This window comes from Suricata suricatta, chromosome 17 (assembly GCF_006229205.1).
Source record: "Suricata suricatta isolate VVHF042 chromosome 17, meerkat_22Aug2017_6uvM2_HiC, whole genome shotgun sequence".
Taxonomy (NCBI): Eukaryota; Metazoa; Chordata; class Mammalia; order Carnivora; family Herpestidae; genus Suricata; species Suricata suricatta.
In genome coordinates, this window is record NC_043716.1 from 10,324,983 (window position 1) to 10,341,487 (window position 16,505).

General features: G+C 55.3%; 2 protein-coding genes across 3 annotated transcripts in view; one reads left to right on the plus strand and one right to left on the minus strand.

The window, feature by feature from the left end:
- Nucleotides 1-35: 35 nt before the first annotated feature.
- On the minus strand, nt 36-14,093 carry SMCR8 (SMCR8-C9orf72 complex subunit). The gene is made up of 3 exons (XM_029928179.1): nt 11,073-14,093; nt 4,727-5,181; nt 36-2,693 (listed from the first exon to the last, which is right to left on the minus strand). Exons 1-2 carry the CDS (start codon nt 13,430-13,432, stop codon nt 4,728-4,730), a joined length of 2,814 nt encoding a protein of 937 aa, XP_029784039.1. The 5' UTR covers nt 13,433-14,093; the 3' UTR covers nt 36-2,693; nt 4,727.
- The window catches only part of TOP3A (DNA topoisomerase III alpha), a 26,084-nt gene continuing 23,579 nt past the window's right edge, over nt 14,001-16,505 (plus strand). Inside the window, exons 1-2 of one of the 2 annotated variants that reach the window (XM_029928176.1) lie at nt 14,002-14,234; nt 14,349-14,611. In XM_029928176.1, the coding sequence (XP_029784036.1) occupies nt 14,432-14,611 (180 nt within the window). In that variant the 5' untranslated portion in view covers nt 14,002-14,234; nt 14,349-14,431. Of the gene's footprint in view, nt 14,612-16,505 lie in introns of both variants that reach the window. The other variant, XM_029928177.1, reaches the window with a different exon arrangement.

A 16,505-nucleotide genomic window follows, 5' to 3' on the forward strand; every position in this document is an offset into this window, starting at 1 on the left:
CTCCTGTAATCAGGAGACCAAATGCCACCATGGCGTCACCTTCCCAGAGAAACTTTATTTTTCACAGAGCTGAAGTGCAAAACATAGATGACCATTTTTAATAAGCACAATCAAATATGTACCCACAGAATGTCTACAAGAATTATGATAGCTTTAAAAAATACAACCAACTTTTATATTTCAAAAATAACTCAAATAAATTAATTTCTTAAAAAGTACACTTCTCATACTATTTGCTTGGTATTTACTCTGGTTAAATTCTGGTGCAGCCGGACCGGAGAGCTGCCGTCACTCACGTGTTCGCAATACGAACACGCGGCGCGGTGGCGCCGGCAGCTCATGTGGCGCTAGGACTCACACTCACACACACGGACAGAGGGACATGCAGTAATAAAATAGCTTTCCAAAAATAACAAATACGAATTCATCACAGACTATGCTTTTCACTGGAGCCTTAAAAGGTGGCGTTTATTTTAACCCAACCTGTGTAGCCAGCCAGCGTTGGGAAGTCAGTGGGCGAGGCACCCCATGGTCCTGCCTGGGAGGGGCCCCTGGGATCTAGGGTCCAGCACGGGTGGGGACAGCTGCCGCAGACTGCACAGGGTGTGGGTGACACACCAGTCCCCATAGCTCTGCCTCAACTTGGGATGCTGTTATGCTGCCAGGACAGTCTTCTGTTTGGGGGCCTGGCTCCCCACCCCCCACCAGGACATCTCCAAGTCCCCCCATGTTGCCTCCACTTTGGAGCTAGACAAGGACTCTCAGGAAGCCCAGGCTCTGCACCGGTGGCTTAATTAATTCACTGTGAAGTGCTTGTCCCCACCCCTTCCCGCGCCTTCTCCCCACCACAGTCATACCAAACCGTAACAGATGAGGCCAGATTAGGTCACTGCTCACAGTGTTCTCCTTTGGGGGCTCAGGAAAACTTGGTGTGCTTGGACCCTATCAGCTGAGACTGGTTTTATTTCCGTCCAGAAGTAGCAATTCGATGCTTTTTCCTTTTTGCAGTCTGTTAATACCATATCTTTGTCACTTTCTGTCACAGCATTTGGGGAAAAGCCAGAAAGCTAGCTGGTTTGCTTCAAAAGCCCAAACCAAGGCACTTTCTTTTGAGCTTTCTTGGGAGATGGGAAGTAAAACCGGATTGCTGGCTCAGATCAGCTCCTCTGAAGGCTGTCCACACTTCGCGATGGGCTCCCTGCCAGCTGAGTGTTACCACGGTGGAGAAGGTGACCTGCCTTGCAACACCAGGTCCGGGGTGGTGGGGACATGCGTCCCGCACTGGTGGAAGTGGGTGGTCACCGGGCGTGCTGCTCCCAGCCTCCAGAAACGTCAACTGTAGCAGCCCTGACACGTGGGGTGGAAACTGTTGGAATTCCTAGGATTTGAACTGGGGTATGTCATTTGAGGTTGAATCCTACAATACCTTGACTATAGCAACAGAGAAGTGAAAAGCTAGAGGAGAAATGACAGGTGGGCTATCATGGTTCATTTCCAAGTTCCGGTGCAATCTGTATAACCTCAGCCATCCCAAGTAAATCACAGAAGAGTCACAATTTCTAAAATCCCAGGATTCCACTGGAAGGAGCGGCGTCCCTAGGGAAACGGTGAGGTGGGAGGCCACAGCTCAGGCTGGAGTGTCCCAAGGGCCATACATGCTACAAAGGCTTTGGCTCATCTCTATCGTGGAGCTTCTAGAAATCACTATGGCATAACTTCTAGCCTGATCAGGCTGTTCTCAACCTGGACTGCTTGAAAAAGGGTGGCTGGGGCAGGGCGGTGGGAGCGGATGGGAAGCAAAGTTTAAATAAATCGCAGACGGTTTTGGTGCCTGGGCCTTCAAAGTGAGTCAGGACTGACAGTCAAGGGGCACTGATCCTCTACTTTCTGCAACGTGTTTTTAGAATGTTTTATTTGAGGCAAACCTGAAATGAATATTTTAAAAGAGACAGTCCTGTTGCATAGAGTTCCCCAGCCTTAAGATTTATAGATGCGGGACTTCTAGAGGGTTCCACCTCTCCAAAGCGGAGGAGCTCCGAGAAGGGCTGCCCTTCGCAGTGCCTGCCCCGACGGGCTCAGTCCCACTGCCCCTTTAAATTCCCTTTGGAAAGAAACACACTTGACGTCAAGCGATCCTTTGAAACTGCTACACTGAAAAGCTAGATTTTAACAAAAATTTAAAACTGGAGTTTAACTACTTCACTTGTCCGTGAAGCCAACCCTCTTTCGTGGAGGAATGACTCAAAGGAGACACTCGTCATCTGCTCTTCCTGAGGCTGGCCCCAGGACGGGGCATACCTGTTCTATTCACCCCCCTCCCCCCCACTCGTCTCTTGCCTTAGAATCCCGGGGCTTCTAGAATCATCCTGGAGGCAGAGTTTCCAAGCAAACACCTTCCAAAGTGCCTTCTGCTTCAGACTACGGTATGGCCTGGCTTTCGCTTGTAGCTGACCTCCTGCTTCGATCAGTTTCCCAGGGAAGAGCAATGTCAACTGTAGAGTCCACAACGCCATGGAATGGGATGAAAAGCAATGGTGGTGCCAATGATCGCTTTCAACTTTGCCAAACGGACCCCCCAGACCCTTGTTCGCCTTGGAGATCAAGTGTCGTAAGGTCATGTCCCTGGAGGCCTGAGTAGACAGCAATTAGCCACCCAGTTAGAAAACAAAGCGGCATCTTGAACACGAGGGACCCTGCAGGCAGCACAGAAGAGGGGAGTCCGTGGGGGGAAACGGGCGTCCCACACAGCCTTCCCCACACGCAAACACATGCGTCACATTTAAAAGCTGCCAAGACGTTCCTAGCGACTCCTCTGTGCGAGAACATATGTGACAGGCACAGGAACAAAGAACCCCCGTGAGATGCCGACAGACGTCTGCCATAGAAGGTTCTCAGTCCAGCCTCAGAAGCAAAACCACACACCCTCCGCCAGGAACGTGGACCCTGACGGGAAGCCGGTGGCCAGGAGCAACGGGCCACATGCTTGTGCGGAGGACCCGGGCAAGGTAGGGACCACAGGAGGGATGTGATGCAAACCTCCTTGGGTTCCTGCCTCCCCTACCTGGTGCCACAAAGCTGCCGGGGAGACCAGTCTCAAGAGCAAGACCCCAGCGACACGGAACGCCGCACTGGCAGGTGCACACACACGTGCCCTCTCAGGAGCAACCGCTTGTGGCCAGTTCGTGTCTGTTTTACCACTATTTCCTTGGAATGAGTTAAAAAGCAGTATTACTAAGAGTTCTCCCTAGTTGGAGAAAAAAGCAGCCACACATAAAGAAAAAGTATAAAAACTTCAAGGTTGCAAGAAACCCTCTATGAATAAACCAATAGCAACTGAGTACAGAGCCTGGGGTAGGGGGAGGGGGTCACGTGGGCAAGTCGGGAATTGTCTCCTTCCCCGAAGGGAGGCCTCACAGGGGGATGAGAGTGAGCTGCCGAGAGGTGAATGTACTCATGGGGGGCCCACACGGGGGCGGGGTGAGCTGTAGTGAGGAGCATGTATTGGGGGCCCCCCACGGGGGCGGGAGTAAGCGTGGTGAGGTAAGCACACCTGGGGGACCCGCGTGGGCCGGAGTGAACAGTGGTGAGGTGCGTGTATTTGGAGGGCCCGCGTGGGGCAGGCGTGAGCAGCGGTGAGGTGTGGGTATCCCAGGCCCAAGTGGGACAGATCCATGGGGACAGCCACACAAGGCAGCTTTCCTCCCTCCCGGAGGGGACCTGGTCATGGGTTCTCACCAGCTGGGTGGACCCCGCTGCCGCCGAGCCCACAGGACCCTGCGAGAGGTAGTGAAGTGGTTGCAAAGGTTTGCTGTGGGTGGAGGACGGGTGCGACCTCAGCCGAGTCCCACCATGCCTGCAGCCGTCCCTAAGAGGACGGTGTGGACGCACTCCTGTGGGAAAGGATGGTGGGCCGGGCCCAGGCCTGCCGGCTCGTCGTCACGGGCACGGTGGTGACAGCACGTGGCCCGGGCTCTCCAGCTGCAGAAGCGGTTCTCACTCATGAGCAGGGACTGGCAACTAACACCGGTCACTCCTGCTGACCCGGGGGAGCCAGGTGCAAGGCCCGCCCGCAGGCACTTCTGTGCCTGGTGGGGAAGCGAGCACCAGACAGGGTGCTGCTCACTCTCCCTGCAACCCTGGGGCCCAGAAGTGTCACGCGTCTGCCACCACCCAGCCGAGGCACCGCTGCCTCCCCTCTGTCTCGCTCATTCGGGGGCTTCCTCTGGGATAGGGGGCCGAGTGAAAGCCCCAGCCGGGATCTGAATGGGGTAATGGAGGTTCCGTTGTCCAGTTTCCCACCAAACCGTCTCAGTCACTGGGCTGCTTCGCTTGATTTTGCTGCCCAAGTGTCTGAGAGCTGAATGCACAGCCTGCTCCTCCCGTCTGGGCTTCACCTTTCCGTCCCTGGTCCCACCCAGTCAAAAGGCCACTGGCTCTCTTCTGGCCTGGCTACCAGTTCTCGGGGAGCCAAGCGGGCCCCTCCTCGCCAGGGGGCCGAAGGACCGATTACTGTCCTTACTGTCCTTACTGAGCCAGGCGCCCGCCCCTGCCTGAGTCCCAACTCCCAAACCGCCGGAAGCCACCTGGGAACCAGCACTGCCACCTTGGTTTCCTTCACACTGAGGCCACCAGCAGTCTAGACAGCTCAGAGACTGCCTGCGCATGCCAACCCCTCCCTTCCCCGTACCCTGAGTCACAGGTCTTGGTCACAGTGGCTGGAACTGACCTCAGATTTTGTACAAAAAGCTGGGGACGTAGTCGAACCTGAGCGTGGGGTGGCTAGGCCCGGGAGACTCCTGCATGTAGTGCAGCTTCAGCAGCTCCGCCAGGTACTGGACCACCTTCGTGTCTTCATTCACCAGACCCAGGTTCAGCTTCAGGAAGCTCGCCCGGCGGCTGGCCAGCAGTTCCTCGGTCTCCCTGTCGTGGACAGGCAGGTGCAGGTGGTGGCAAAAGGTGTAGAGGAAGGCCTTGGAGCAGAGCTGGGTGAGTACGCTCTGGACGTGCAGGTAGTAGGTGCCGCCCCGCTTGATGTGAGTGCGGTGGTCGGCCAGCCGGGGCACGAGGGCGCCTCTGTAGAGGGGGCAGCGCAGGGTTTTGCTGTCCAGGTCCAGGATGCTCGTGTAGCGGCTGTAGCGGCTCAGGGTGTGGAGGGTGCCAGCGCCGGCTGGGGACGCCACTCTGAAACACACAGGCCAATGTCAGGAGGGAAGGTTGGTGGGGGGGAGGGGTGCGGGGCACGGCTGGGTGGGGGGAGTCTCCCTGTCTCCAGGCCAGCTCCCACCAGCCAACACTCATTGGCTCCTTCTCAAGGCAAATCTGATCATGATGCTCTTCAAAGGGCTCCTCACCCGCCTTGTGACCAAGTTCAAGTGACCAAGGTCAAGAGCCCTGGCGTGGCCCACGGGCCCTGCTTCCTGCAGGCCTCTGAGACCTCATCTGTGACACCCCGACTTCCTGTGACTATGCCGAGCTTTCAGGAGGGCTTCAAGACCACGGTTCTCGTGCTCTGCCCAGAAGGCCCTTCCCTTCCACTTGTATTTGGCTTATGCCAATTCAAACCTTACCCAGCCATCCCCGATCCCCTCCTCTGCTTCCCTGCTTCTTCTGTGACCCTGGCCAAGTTCCTGAGCCCTTCTGAGACCCAGCTGTAAAACAGAGGTCACTGGTCCTGCCTCACGTGGTCACTGGAGAGACAAAACAGGTTGAGCTTAGGATGGTGCCCAGCCCTCGGTACCATCAGCCTGGCGCTGATCAGCGTGGGGCCTGCTCTTTAGCTCTCGTCTCTCCCACAGGACGGAGCTTCCGCAGACCCAGGACCATCTGACTTGGCCTCCTGCCCCAGTGCCCCTTCCGTGCCCGTACAGCAGAGGCAGGCCTTGTTCAGTGAGCGGAGGGGTCCGAGCGATCAGCCCTACTAGCTCTCTACCATCCTCCGGGAGCCCCTGCTTGGGCTTCTCTCTCCCCCCTCTCAAGAAATAGATAAACAGATAAGCAAACAAACAAGATTTTAAAAAATCCTCTACTTCGGTTTTCCCAGAGAGTGACCCTGAGGTCTGGCAAATGTCTAGCTGACCAGAGATTTCAGACGGACACAGCTCTGGAATTCAGGGCTTGTGCCAAACCTGAGGTATTGGGTACAAAGGACTGACAATCACTTGGGACCAAGGTAACCTTCCTGGGTGTTGACATCTTCCTGTGTAGTTAACAACACCTAACTACACACCAGACAGTGACCCAGGGGCTGAGCAGGCAATGAAGAATGAGCTTGGCCAGGCTGGGAAGATAAGACAGGCACACGGGACACTGAGGAGAGATGTGGTCCGGGTCTCCTTGGAGAGGCCCAGGGCCAGGAAGGTCCTGGAAGAATGGCCTCAGAGCTGGGTCTTACAAGAAAAGTGGGCTCCGAGAACCCCAGACGGCACCCGGACCACACAGAGCAGGATCACAGAGGCGGGAGAACAGAGCCGCCTGGGCTCTGGGAAACCACGAGGAGAGCAGTGGGCCGGGGACCCAGTCGCATAGGAGATGAGGAAGCAGGGCTTGCAGGCCCCTCACTGGCTTCTCGGGGACACCAGCCCTCTCGATCACGCGCCCGATGTGCTCAGTCCGCTCCTGAGGCACCCTCACCTCCCTTAGAAAGGGGCCCAGGCCACAAGCCGAATGCCTCCTCAATCTTGGCACACCCAGCCCCCTGAGGTTCTGCCGCAGCAACAGAGCCGGGCTTCACCCCGTCTTCCTGCCCCTCCGTGCCAGCCCCCTGCCCTGCCGGAACACCCAGCCTCGGCCCCGCCACTCCCGGGGAGCTCTGACACCCCCACGCCCACCCCCACCTACAGAGGCACCACTTCCTTAGAAGGTGCTGCTCCTTCTACCTCTCCCTCCACTTGTTTCCCACAGAGCTCATCAGGGGGCGAGACGGCACGCGAGGCAAGCCCCAGGCCTTCGGTCCCCGCTCCTCCCACACCTGTCTTAGGTTCCTTAAGGCCCATCCCAGCACCGGGGGGGGGGGGGGCTCGGGACACAGGTGAACACTGAAGCCCAAAGAGGGGCCATGGCTCCTCCAAGGTCCCCCAGCTAGAAAGTGGCTGAGCCAGCACTCGACCAGGGTCTCTACCCGTCCCCCCACCCCCCACAACTAGCACATTCTCCCATGAGCACTGAGCTCTGGTTTTCAAACAGTCCAGGGCTTGGTCTGCTATTTGGTAAGCAACACAAGTGTGCTTCATTGTGACTTAAAATGGGAAGCCAACATGAGTATTTGTCCCTGTCTTATGCCCACAAGTGACAGATCCAACAGATGAGCATTTGCAGGCACAAGGTCTACTTCAGTGGGAAAAAAAATCCGTGGTTAGTGAAACGGCAGCAGGTTTGGGGTGAGGGTCTTTAAAAAACAGATTATCGTCTGAGCTGGTTTTGGCTTGGAGTCAAAGCCCCTGAGAGGGGACAGACCCTCCTGGGTCAGAGTTCTTGCGCTCCAGATTAACCCAGCACAGGGGATCAACCCCTTCCATTGCTGAGCTCCCCCACGCCTGGGCGGGAAGTTCATGGCCACACAGAAGCCCCTCTTCTAACACTACTCTTGAATGCAGACCCTCAGAGGGGCCTCAATCTGCCTCCCGGTTTGGAGCCTGGTTCTGCCTGCTGGGCTGACTCCCCACCTCTCCGCAGCTCTGAGCACGTCTAAGGGCGAGCACCGCACCGGGGCTTTACGACTTTCCAGATGTGCACCTTTCCCACCGCTGCGCACGGCGAGCCTCATGTTCACAGACGTGTTCACAAGCTCTGCTAACGGATGGGGAGAGCAGACTGGCCCACATTCGCACTGCGGACGAGGGCAGCGTCGGGATCTGAGCTCACAGCACCCGCTTCGTCCCTCCCTAGCCACGACGGAGCACGACTCCACGGAGTTTCATCTCAGAATGCCTATGACTCGGCAACTTGCCTCCTAGGACTTCTTTGGGTGAGCTGTGGCAAAACCAGTCCCCACTCCTGTGACGTGGCCCCTAGTAAACCAGGCCTCCGACCCCTGCCCACTGTATCTCACACCGCAGCAAGACCCTCTGAGGCAGACACTGCCAATTCCCAACATCTGTGCACGCCCAGAAGGTGTGAGAAGCAGAGCAGTGGGAGACACCTCCCCACTCGGGACTGTCTGCAGAGCTCTTGCCTGTCACTTCTGATGGGTCCCTCGCCTTCACAGATGGATGCGGAAAGGCTCTACGGCCTGGCCAGTGAGGGCCGCGCTCAGCAGCCGCAGCCTTGGCCCGCCTGCCGAGTCAGTGCGCACCCCGGCTAGGTGATCAGAGAAACACTCACACTGAGGAGGCACAGGCCAGATGCGGCAGGTCCTTCCACGCCTGCTCTCACCAGGCAGGTCTCGTCAGCTCTGTCTGCGGGTACAAACAGCCTCGGAGGTCAGGCTGACAGAGTGCTGACAGAGCTGGGGCTGGCGTGAGGGGCCCCCACGAAGGCGGTGCTTGTCCTGTCACGGGGATGCGCCATGGCTGACTCACCTTACAATGTTGGCCACAGGCCGAGTGGCTAGCCCGTCACAGCCTCTATAAACTTTTGGTACATGGTCAGTGATCCAACCCTCTCATTTTCTCAGGAGGGAACAAAGCTGCCCGTGAAGGAGGGACCTGCTCTGATGCCTGGTGTGGATAAACATGGGTAGGGCCGGCCCAGGACTCACACAGGCTCTCGCCCTTTGCACCTCAGGGAGCCCGCCCGCCAGCTGCTCACTTACACCCACAGACTGCATCACTGGATCACAGCAGGCTGTCCAAGGCAGACCAGCCTAGGCCTGGGAACCCCCAACACAGTGGTCCAGCCAGGGACCCAAGAGAGCAGAGCTGGTCTAAGAGATGAACTTCTTTTGGCGTTCTGGCACATTCTAAAGAGGGAATTTCAGGGAAAGCGGAAATTCCTGGTCCTGGATAGGCTGGCTGTCAACAGACTGACGTGCATTTTAGATTCTCCATCTTTTGAGGTGAAGAAGAGAAAGGTCAGAGGTTAGGGCGAGGGGATCAGGTGGAGAAGAGGTGTGTCTAAGGAACGCCGACACGTTCTTCTACCAAGACACGTAGCAAAGACCATCCGTGAAAAGTCCTTCTCTTCCAGCAACAGACATGCTAACCAGAGCACAGAGCTGGCATCAGCTGAGGGACAGGATCCCAAGGGGAAGGACAAAGCCTGCAAGGGCACCCGGTGCAGCCCTCTAACTCCTGAGCCTGATTCTGCATCCATAAGCAAGGACGGTGGTGTCCTGTGCGGCCCGAGAAAGGGGCTGGTCAGGCGTCTTGGGCATGTCACATCAAGTCCCCATGTCACACGGGCAAGCCCAGCCTCCTGATCACTCAAGCCAAAGACCGAGAGCCTTCCCCAGACGCCTATCTCCCTCACTTCCCACGTGTCATGAAACTGCTCCGTTTGTCTTCTTAGCACACACAATGCACCTGCTGTTGGAACTCTCCTCCCTGTTCGATAAGGCTGTGGTCACGTCTCTGCTCCTGAACTACGAAGTCTTCCAGGGCAGCGGCCTTGCTCAGGTACCCCCAGATGGTACCCCAGCACCCGCCAGCATGGCCAGCGAGCCAAGTCATGGCTGGGAAACACTTGCTTGAATGTCAGCACCACGACCCCAGGGAAAGCCTAACGAAGCAAGGGTAGGAGTGAGGGCCAGGTGACTTCTGCAAGAGGGGCAAACACAGGGCGACTCAGGAGACGGTGACCTCACTGATACTAGGGACCTCCGCAAAGGCAGAAAATCAGAACAAACGGTTGCTGATTCAGTGGGGCAGAAAATCCTTTTGCTCCTCCCATGTGGAATGGGAGGCCCAGGCGTCAGTGCCTCGGTTTTGACAGACGTGCAAAGTGGGCTAAAGGGAAGGGAATGAAGACACACCCTGAGGGAAACAGACCCTGGAGCCAGAAACCTGTCAAGCAGTATTCAGAAAAACAAAAGAGAATCTACTAAATTACTCCAGTAACTTGGCGAAATTAAGTAGCATTCAAACAGAGAAACGAGGAATTGGGTCTTGCATTTCCTTATTGTTATTTAAAAAAAATTTTTAGCGTTCATTTAAAAAAAATTTTTTTTTTAGGTCTTTTATTTATTTTTGAGGGACAGAGAGAGACAGCGCGAGCAGGGGAGGGTCAGAGAGAGAGGGAGACACAGAATCTGAAGCAAGCTCCAGGCTCTGAGCTGTCAGCACAGAGCCCAACACGGGGCTCGAATCCACAACCGTGAGATCATGACCTGAGCCGAAGCTGGCCGCTCAACCGACTGAGCCCCCCAGGCGCCCCAACGTTCATTCATTTTTGAGAGAGACAGAATGTGAGTAGGGGAAGAGCAGAGAAAGAGGAAGACAGAATCGGAAGCAGGCTCCAGGCTCTGAGCTGTCAGCACAGGGCCCGACACGGGGCTCAACCCCACAAACTGTGAGATCCTGATCTGAGCCGAAGTCAGACCTTTAACCGACTGAGCCGCCCAGATACCCCGTGCATTTCCTTATTAAGACAGAGTTCTAAGGGGGGGAGAAGGGAGAAGCCTTCTAGGGAAAACAGGACAATGGAGTAAAAGCCACCAGAGCCATCTGATGTCCCTGTCACCAGTGATGGCTGCCATCTTCTAGGAGTACCACATCTCTCATTCATACCACTGTGTGAATTTCAGGATCCCCAAGAACCTGAGATCTACAAGTCCGGCTGTCCCCCAGCGCTTGCTGTAGGCCACATAAACTCCACGTCCAAGTAAATCAGAATCTCTAGAGAGGTAGGGCCCAAAATTCATGGTCTAAAAAATTTCCCTATAATTCTGACGCAGCAGGTTGAAGATCACTTAGGAACCGCAACCCCTCATGGGAAGGACAAGGAAAGAGAAGACCAGAGAAAGGGAATAACCTGCCCAAAGTTACAGGCTGCGTCGGTGCTGGGGGCCCAGTATGGAAGCCAGGCCTCCTGATTCTGGCCCCACCACTCGAACCTGTTAACCTCACCCGGAGGGTTGGACGTTGGAAACCTCATCTCTAACTGGACAGGGCCCTTCCCCGCCCCCGGTAACCAGTTACCTCTGCAGGCCGATCAGCTTCCACTTCTGAAAATCCGTGATGTGCAAAGGAGAGGAGACCCAGTGTTTCACCGGTTTGGCGTAACGGCTGTGATTGGGGACAAAGATGGACAGTGCCGTCACGAGCTTCCGCACGATGGCCTCGTCCTCCCCCAGGACCACAAGCGTCCTCCCGCTGAGCAGGGAGTAGATGGCTGGATGGGCAAAGGGGTACTGACGGATGAATTTTAAGGCGTTCTGGCCAGCCCTCTTTTTATGCCTCTCAGAAGAGGGCCCGGTGAGATGAGCAGAGGAGGGAGTCCTGTCTGAGCTGGTGGAGGCTACACTGCTCATGGTGCTGGTGGTGTCCGAGTAGTTGTCCAGGCTGGTCTTGCTGACATCCCGGCTAGCCAGCAGGCGGCTCGGGTCCAGCTCAAAAGCAGGGAAGCCTTCGGAACTGGTGTCTCGGGAAGGGCTGGCACTTTCCCCCGCAAAGTCCACACGGAACCCCTGGTCTTTCTGCTTGTAGCGCTGCGGGGGGCTGCTCACTACTCCGTCTGGGTCACAGTGTGTGTGGCCTGGGGTGGAGAGGGGCAGCTGCAGACTGTCACTCTCCTTCCCAGTGCAGCAAGAAGAGTCTGTCTGGGACAGGATGTTTCCTAAGCTGCCCTCCTGTGCCTCACCCAGCTCTGGCGGGCTGACGCTTGCCTGGAAGTGGATGGCTCCCTCGCTGTCATCCGCGTATGACTCTTCTTCGTTAATGGCACTTGGGTAGCTGGCCTTAAAGTCATCAGGGATGAGGGCCTCAGAGGGGCAGGTGCTGAGGACTTCGATGCTGTCCTCACTGATGGTCCTGTGGCTGACTGCTTTGCTCCGGACCACCTGGGGGCTCAATGGCACCGTGAGGCTGGCCTGGCTGTCAGACTTAGACAGCACAGAGGTGGACTTCTCCGTGCCCAGAACCTCGATGCTTTCACCACTGCTGATGCTCCCTTTCATATCCATATCCAGGTAGTCCAAGTTCTCCTGGGCGTCAAAACTGCTCAATTCTGCCCCCTCCACTTCCTTGTACTCCTCATCTCCAAGTTCCTGGTCCATCTTGATGGGCACAGACTCCACACTGGACTTGTAAGAGCCAACGCTAATTAACACTTGAGGAATCGGACATTCTTCCAGAGACCTGGAAGGTGGCCTGCCTGGACTGGGCTTAGGGGGTGTGCTCTCTTGTTTCTCTACCACCCTGTCGTCGACCTCCACAAAATCTTCAAAGAGGAAGTTTGTTATATGCTGTTGTTTTAGAAGCGCTCTGTCAATCTGGCTGGTCAGGAGGTAGCACAGGTCTCCTCTGAACATGTGCTCGATGTGGCTGAGCTGAGCCAAGGTCTGGGTGAAATACTCCGTGTCACAGAGCTCTTCCAAGGTCTTCAACTTCTTGTCAAAACACTTGGTGGACTTTGCTTTGATGAGTTTGGGGGTGTAGGCAGGTCTGCAGGTGTAAAGGTCTGCGTCGGCAGACTCATCAGGGTCAGAGGTAGTGGCTACCTGGTCGGCCTGATCCTGGGTGCGCTCCATCTCCGCAGAACACAAGGCAGACCCCTTTGACTTTCGATGTGGGTATGAGCGGATCTGCTTCAGCAGGTCTTGATGCTCAATTATGGACTTCTCTACACTGGCCAGCTCGTTGGCTTTCTCAATTGCCTGAGATGAGTAAAAGCCTTTGTCATTGGCCTTCTTCTGGATCTCCGTTTCGGTATGCAGCACTGTCCTGGTGTAATCCAAGTCTTTCAGTTTTTTTTCAAGTTCTCCCGCAAATGCCTTCCTGTTGCCTGTCTTCAAGCACTCAGAAGCTTTGGAAAACTCAGCTGACAGCTCCTGAAACTGCTGCATGATTTTGTGCTGGTCTGCTGAGATATAAGCCATGCAAAAGGGCCTCACAAAGCCCCGGGCCTCCAGGTCGTACAGGGTAAGGTGGTGCACATATGCAAAGGCTCCCTCCTTGGAGTCTCCCAGCACCACCTTGGAGTCCTCCACAAAGTTCAGCTTGGGGTAGGCAGAACCAGGGGGATGGCCCACAAAGGACGCCTGGTAATCCACAGACATGATCCGCAAGGAGAAGTAATTGAGATCGAAAGTACCAAAGACTTTGGTGTCATTGGGGATGGTCAGCAAGGGTTGAGGTCCCACCTGCTCGGAGAACTCGGAGATAAGGATGAAGTCCCGAGAGAACTTGGCCCCGGACAGTTTGGACCATGGGTTGGCTCCTTGGCTGGCGAAGGGGAAGAGAGGCACCGAGTACTCCTCGGGCAAGGCGGGCTCATTGTAAGGCTCCTCCTCGTACTCCTCCTCTTTGGTGAAGGCCACCACGTCAGGGGCGCTGATCATATTTCCAGATGTATGGAGAGAACATTGAGAGGAAGTGAGAAAGAATGCGTGGGTAATCAACGAAGGGAAGCCAGGTCTCTGGAAGAGGATGCAAAGTCGTTGCGGTCTTCTTTGCGCCCTAAGGGGTACTAGGCTGCCTCCCGCACACTCGAAGACTCGCACTCCCACAATCCCCTCAGAGATCTAGCTAACTCCTCTAAAGCCCCCAGAGGCCTCATGAACTCCGCAGGACCAGAAGACAGGGTAGGCCGGTTACCCTCCTCTCCCTCCTCCTCCTCCTCCTCCTCCGGCGAGGGCGTCCGGCGCAGGACACCTGCAGCGAGGTCACCCGCACACCCCGAGCCCACAGCAATAGCAACAGCCCAGCCCTGAACCGCTGCCTAACGCGAGACTACGGGCCGCCGCAGGGGCCAGTGAAGCGCTGCCGCCCCCACGGCCCAAGGGCAGAAACCGTCGCAGCTCCTTGGACGCCACAACCTGGAGCCAGCTACCGCGGCGCCGCCATCTTGGCATCACATGACTCGCGGTGTCTTGCGCCGCGTGACCCGGAAGTGTCCGCGTAGGTTTCCGAGCGGGAGAGAAAAAGATTGTGAGCGGAGGAGAGGTTTGGCGGCACTGCCAACCGGCCTCTCCGAAGGACAATCAATTTACCAACCACCGTCGGGAAAGAAAGGAAGTGGGGCGGAGGAGCGGAAGCGTACAAGGGGTCCAGAGCGCCGAGTAGTCTGGGAGTTGTAGTTCCGGTGCTGTGGCGCTCGCGCCGGGCGGATGTAGTCCGAGAAGGCGGGCGGAAGCTGGAAGTGTAGGTGCGGGATTCCCTGCCGTGGCCGCGGGTCCGAAGCTCTGCGGGCTTGGGGGAGGTGGCTGGGACGCGGAAGGTGGCGCTGGCGGCATTCGGGAGCCCCATTTCCCTTAGGGTGGGTGCCAGGTGGACGTCGCCTCTGGCTTCTCCAGCATGCATGGCCCCCCGGCGGGCGGCTGCGGGCGCGGGGCCTAGGGATGATCTTCCCGGTCGCCCGCTTCGCTCTCCGCTGGCTGCAGCGGCCGGGAGCCCGGACCTTGTCCCGCGCTGCCATGGAGGTGGCCTTCCGAGGCGTGCGGAAAATTCTCTGTGTGGCCGAGAAAAACGATGCGGCCAAGGGGATTGCCGACCTGCTGTCCAACGGTCGCATGAGGCGGGTAAGGAGGCGTATTTCCGATCAGCTGTGCGGGTGAGAGGGCTGTCCCTATCACCCAGCGAGACAGCGTGGCGGGCGCTGGGGATACTGACGGAGGCCGCTTCTCCACTTCGGGGTCATTGCAGTGGCTTCTTGTCTTCTTTTTCGGACCGATAGGCATTTAAAAGTGCAGTCATGACGCTTCACCCATGTGCTTGAAAACCTTGGCTCCTCCTTGTCCACAGCAGCGGTTCCCAAACTAGTCTGATAATCGGAACTAGCTGAGACACTGGCTATTCTGTGGGTCTGGAGTGAGACCAAGGAAGGCTGCGTTTTAACAGTATTCCCTGTGATTCGAAAACTCAAGTTATTGGGAACGACTGATCACAGTGCTTTCATTGGCAGTCAAGCCGTGTCCGAGCATTCCCAGATAACCTAGCGCTCCCCGTCAATAGCACATCCCCTGGGTTCTGCGGCCCCGCTGGCTTTACAGTCGGTAAATGCATATTCACAAGGCAGTACTACCGTGGTTTTGGGATTAGAGGGAACATCTGCCCTCTTCCTACTAGTGCAGACACACTGGGAGGGACCGGCAAGTAAGGGCTGAAAATACGTTCTAGACACTCAAGAGGTGCAAAGGAAGAAGAAAGTAAAAGAATTTGTAGAAGAGGTGGCATGGAGGTGATAACTGTTCAGGAAGATCTGTCAAATAAACAGGGACTGTGAAATGGTTTTATGGAGGCCGTTTCTCAGAGTATGGAGAAGTTAGCTGCTTTTTTTTTTTTTTTTTCAAGATCCCCAGGTCCTTAGACCTCCATTTCTACCTCGCAGATAGTGGAAGCAAGAGCTGAGGTTGTGTCTGTACGGTTCCGGCATCTGACCCATTACATGGAGAACTCTGATAGCTTCCTTCCTAGCATTTCACCACTGAAATTCTGGGCAGCCGAAGTGACTTTATAAAATACAGGCATGACTCCAGTAATCCCCCACTTAAAACTATGTTGTTTATCTCAATTGATGCAGGAAAACATTTGCTAAAAATTTAATTTCCTTCATTATAAAAGGCACTTATGAAAATCCCGATACTAACATTATGCCAGAGGGTGAAAGACTGGAAGGAAGCTGCTTCTCAAAGATCAGGAAACAAGACCAGATTGCCCGTTTTCTTCGCCACGGCTATCCAAGCTTACTAGAAGTTCTAACGAAAGCAATTAGGCAAGAAAAAGAAATCTAAATTAGAAAGAAAGAAGTAAAAATATGTCTATTTGCAGACAACACGGTCTTCTAGAATAGAAATGCTAAAGGAGCCACAAAAAACCATAATGCTAATAAATATGAGTCACAGGATACAAGATCAACGCACACAAATCAGCAGCAATAAACAATCTCGAAAGAAGGTGAAGAAAAACAAGTCCATTTATAGTAGCATTCAAAAGCACACCGAAAACTGCAGCCTTCTCTGTGTGGATACTGTTTTTTTAATGGTTTTATTTTTATATTCAGAAAGCTACATCTTAACAAAGAAGTCTGTAGATTTAGTGGCAGCAGTATAATGGTTCCTACAGGCTGCTTTAGAGAGGGGACTTGTAGTTGTTTTTTTTTTAATAGAGTGGACAGCACTCCAGAAAGGATCACAAAAGCTGGGGCGCCTGGGTGGCTCAGTTGACTGAGCGCCAGACTCTTGATTTCGACTCAGGTCATGATCCCAGGGTCGTGGGATTGAGCCCCGTGTTGCCCTCTGTGCTGAGTTTGGAGTCTGCTTGGGATTCTCTCTCTCCTCTCTGTCTGTCCCTTTCCCCCACTCACATTCTCTCTCTCTCTCTCTCTCTAAAATAGGGGAACGAGAGATCACAAAAGCTACATTCTCTGTCTACCGACCGGGTGTTTTTTCTTTCCCCAGACTCCAAAACTGCTCT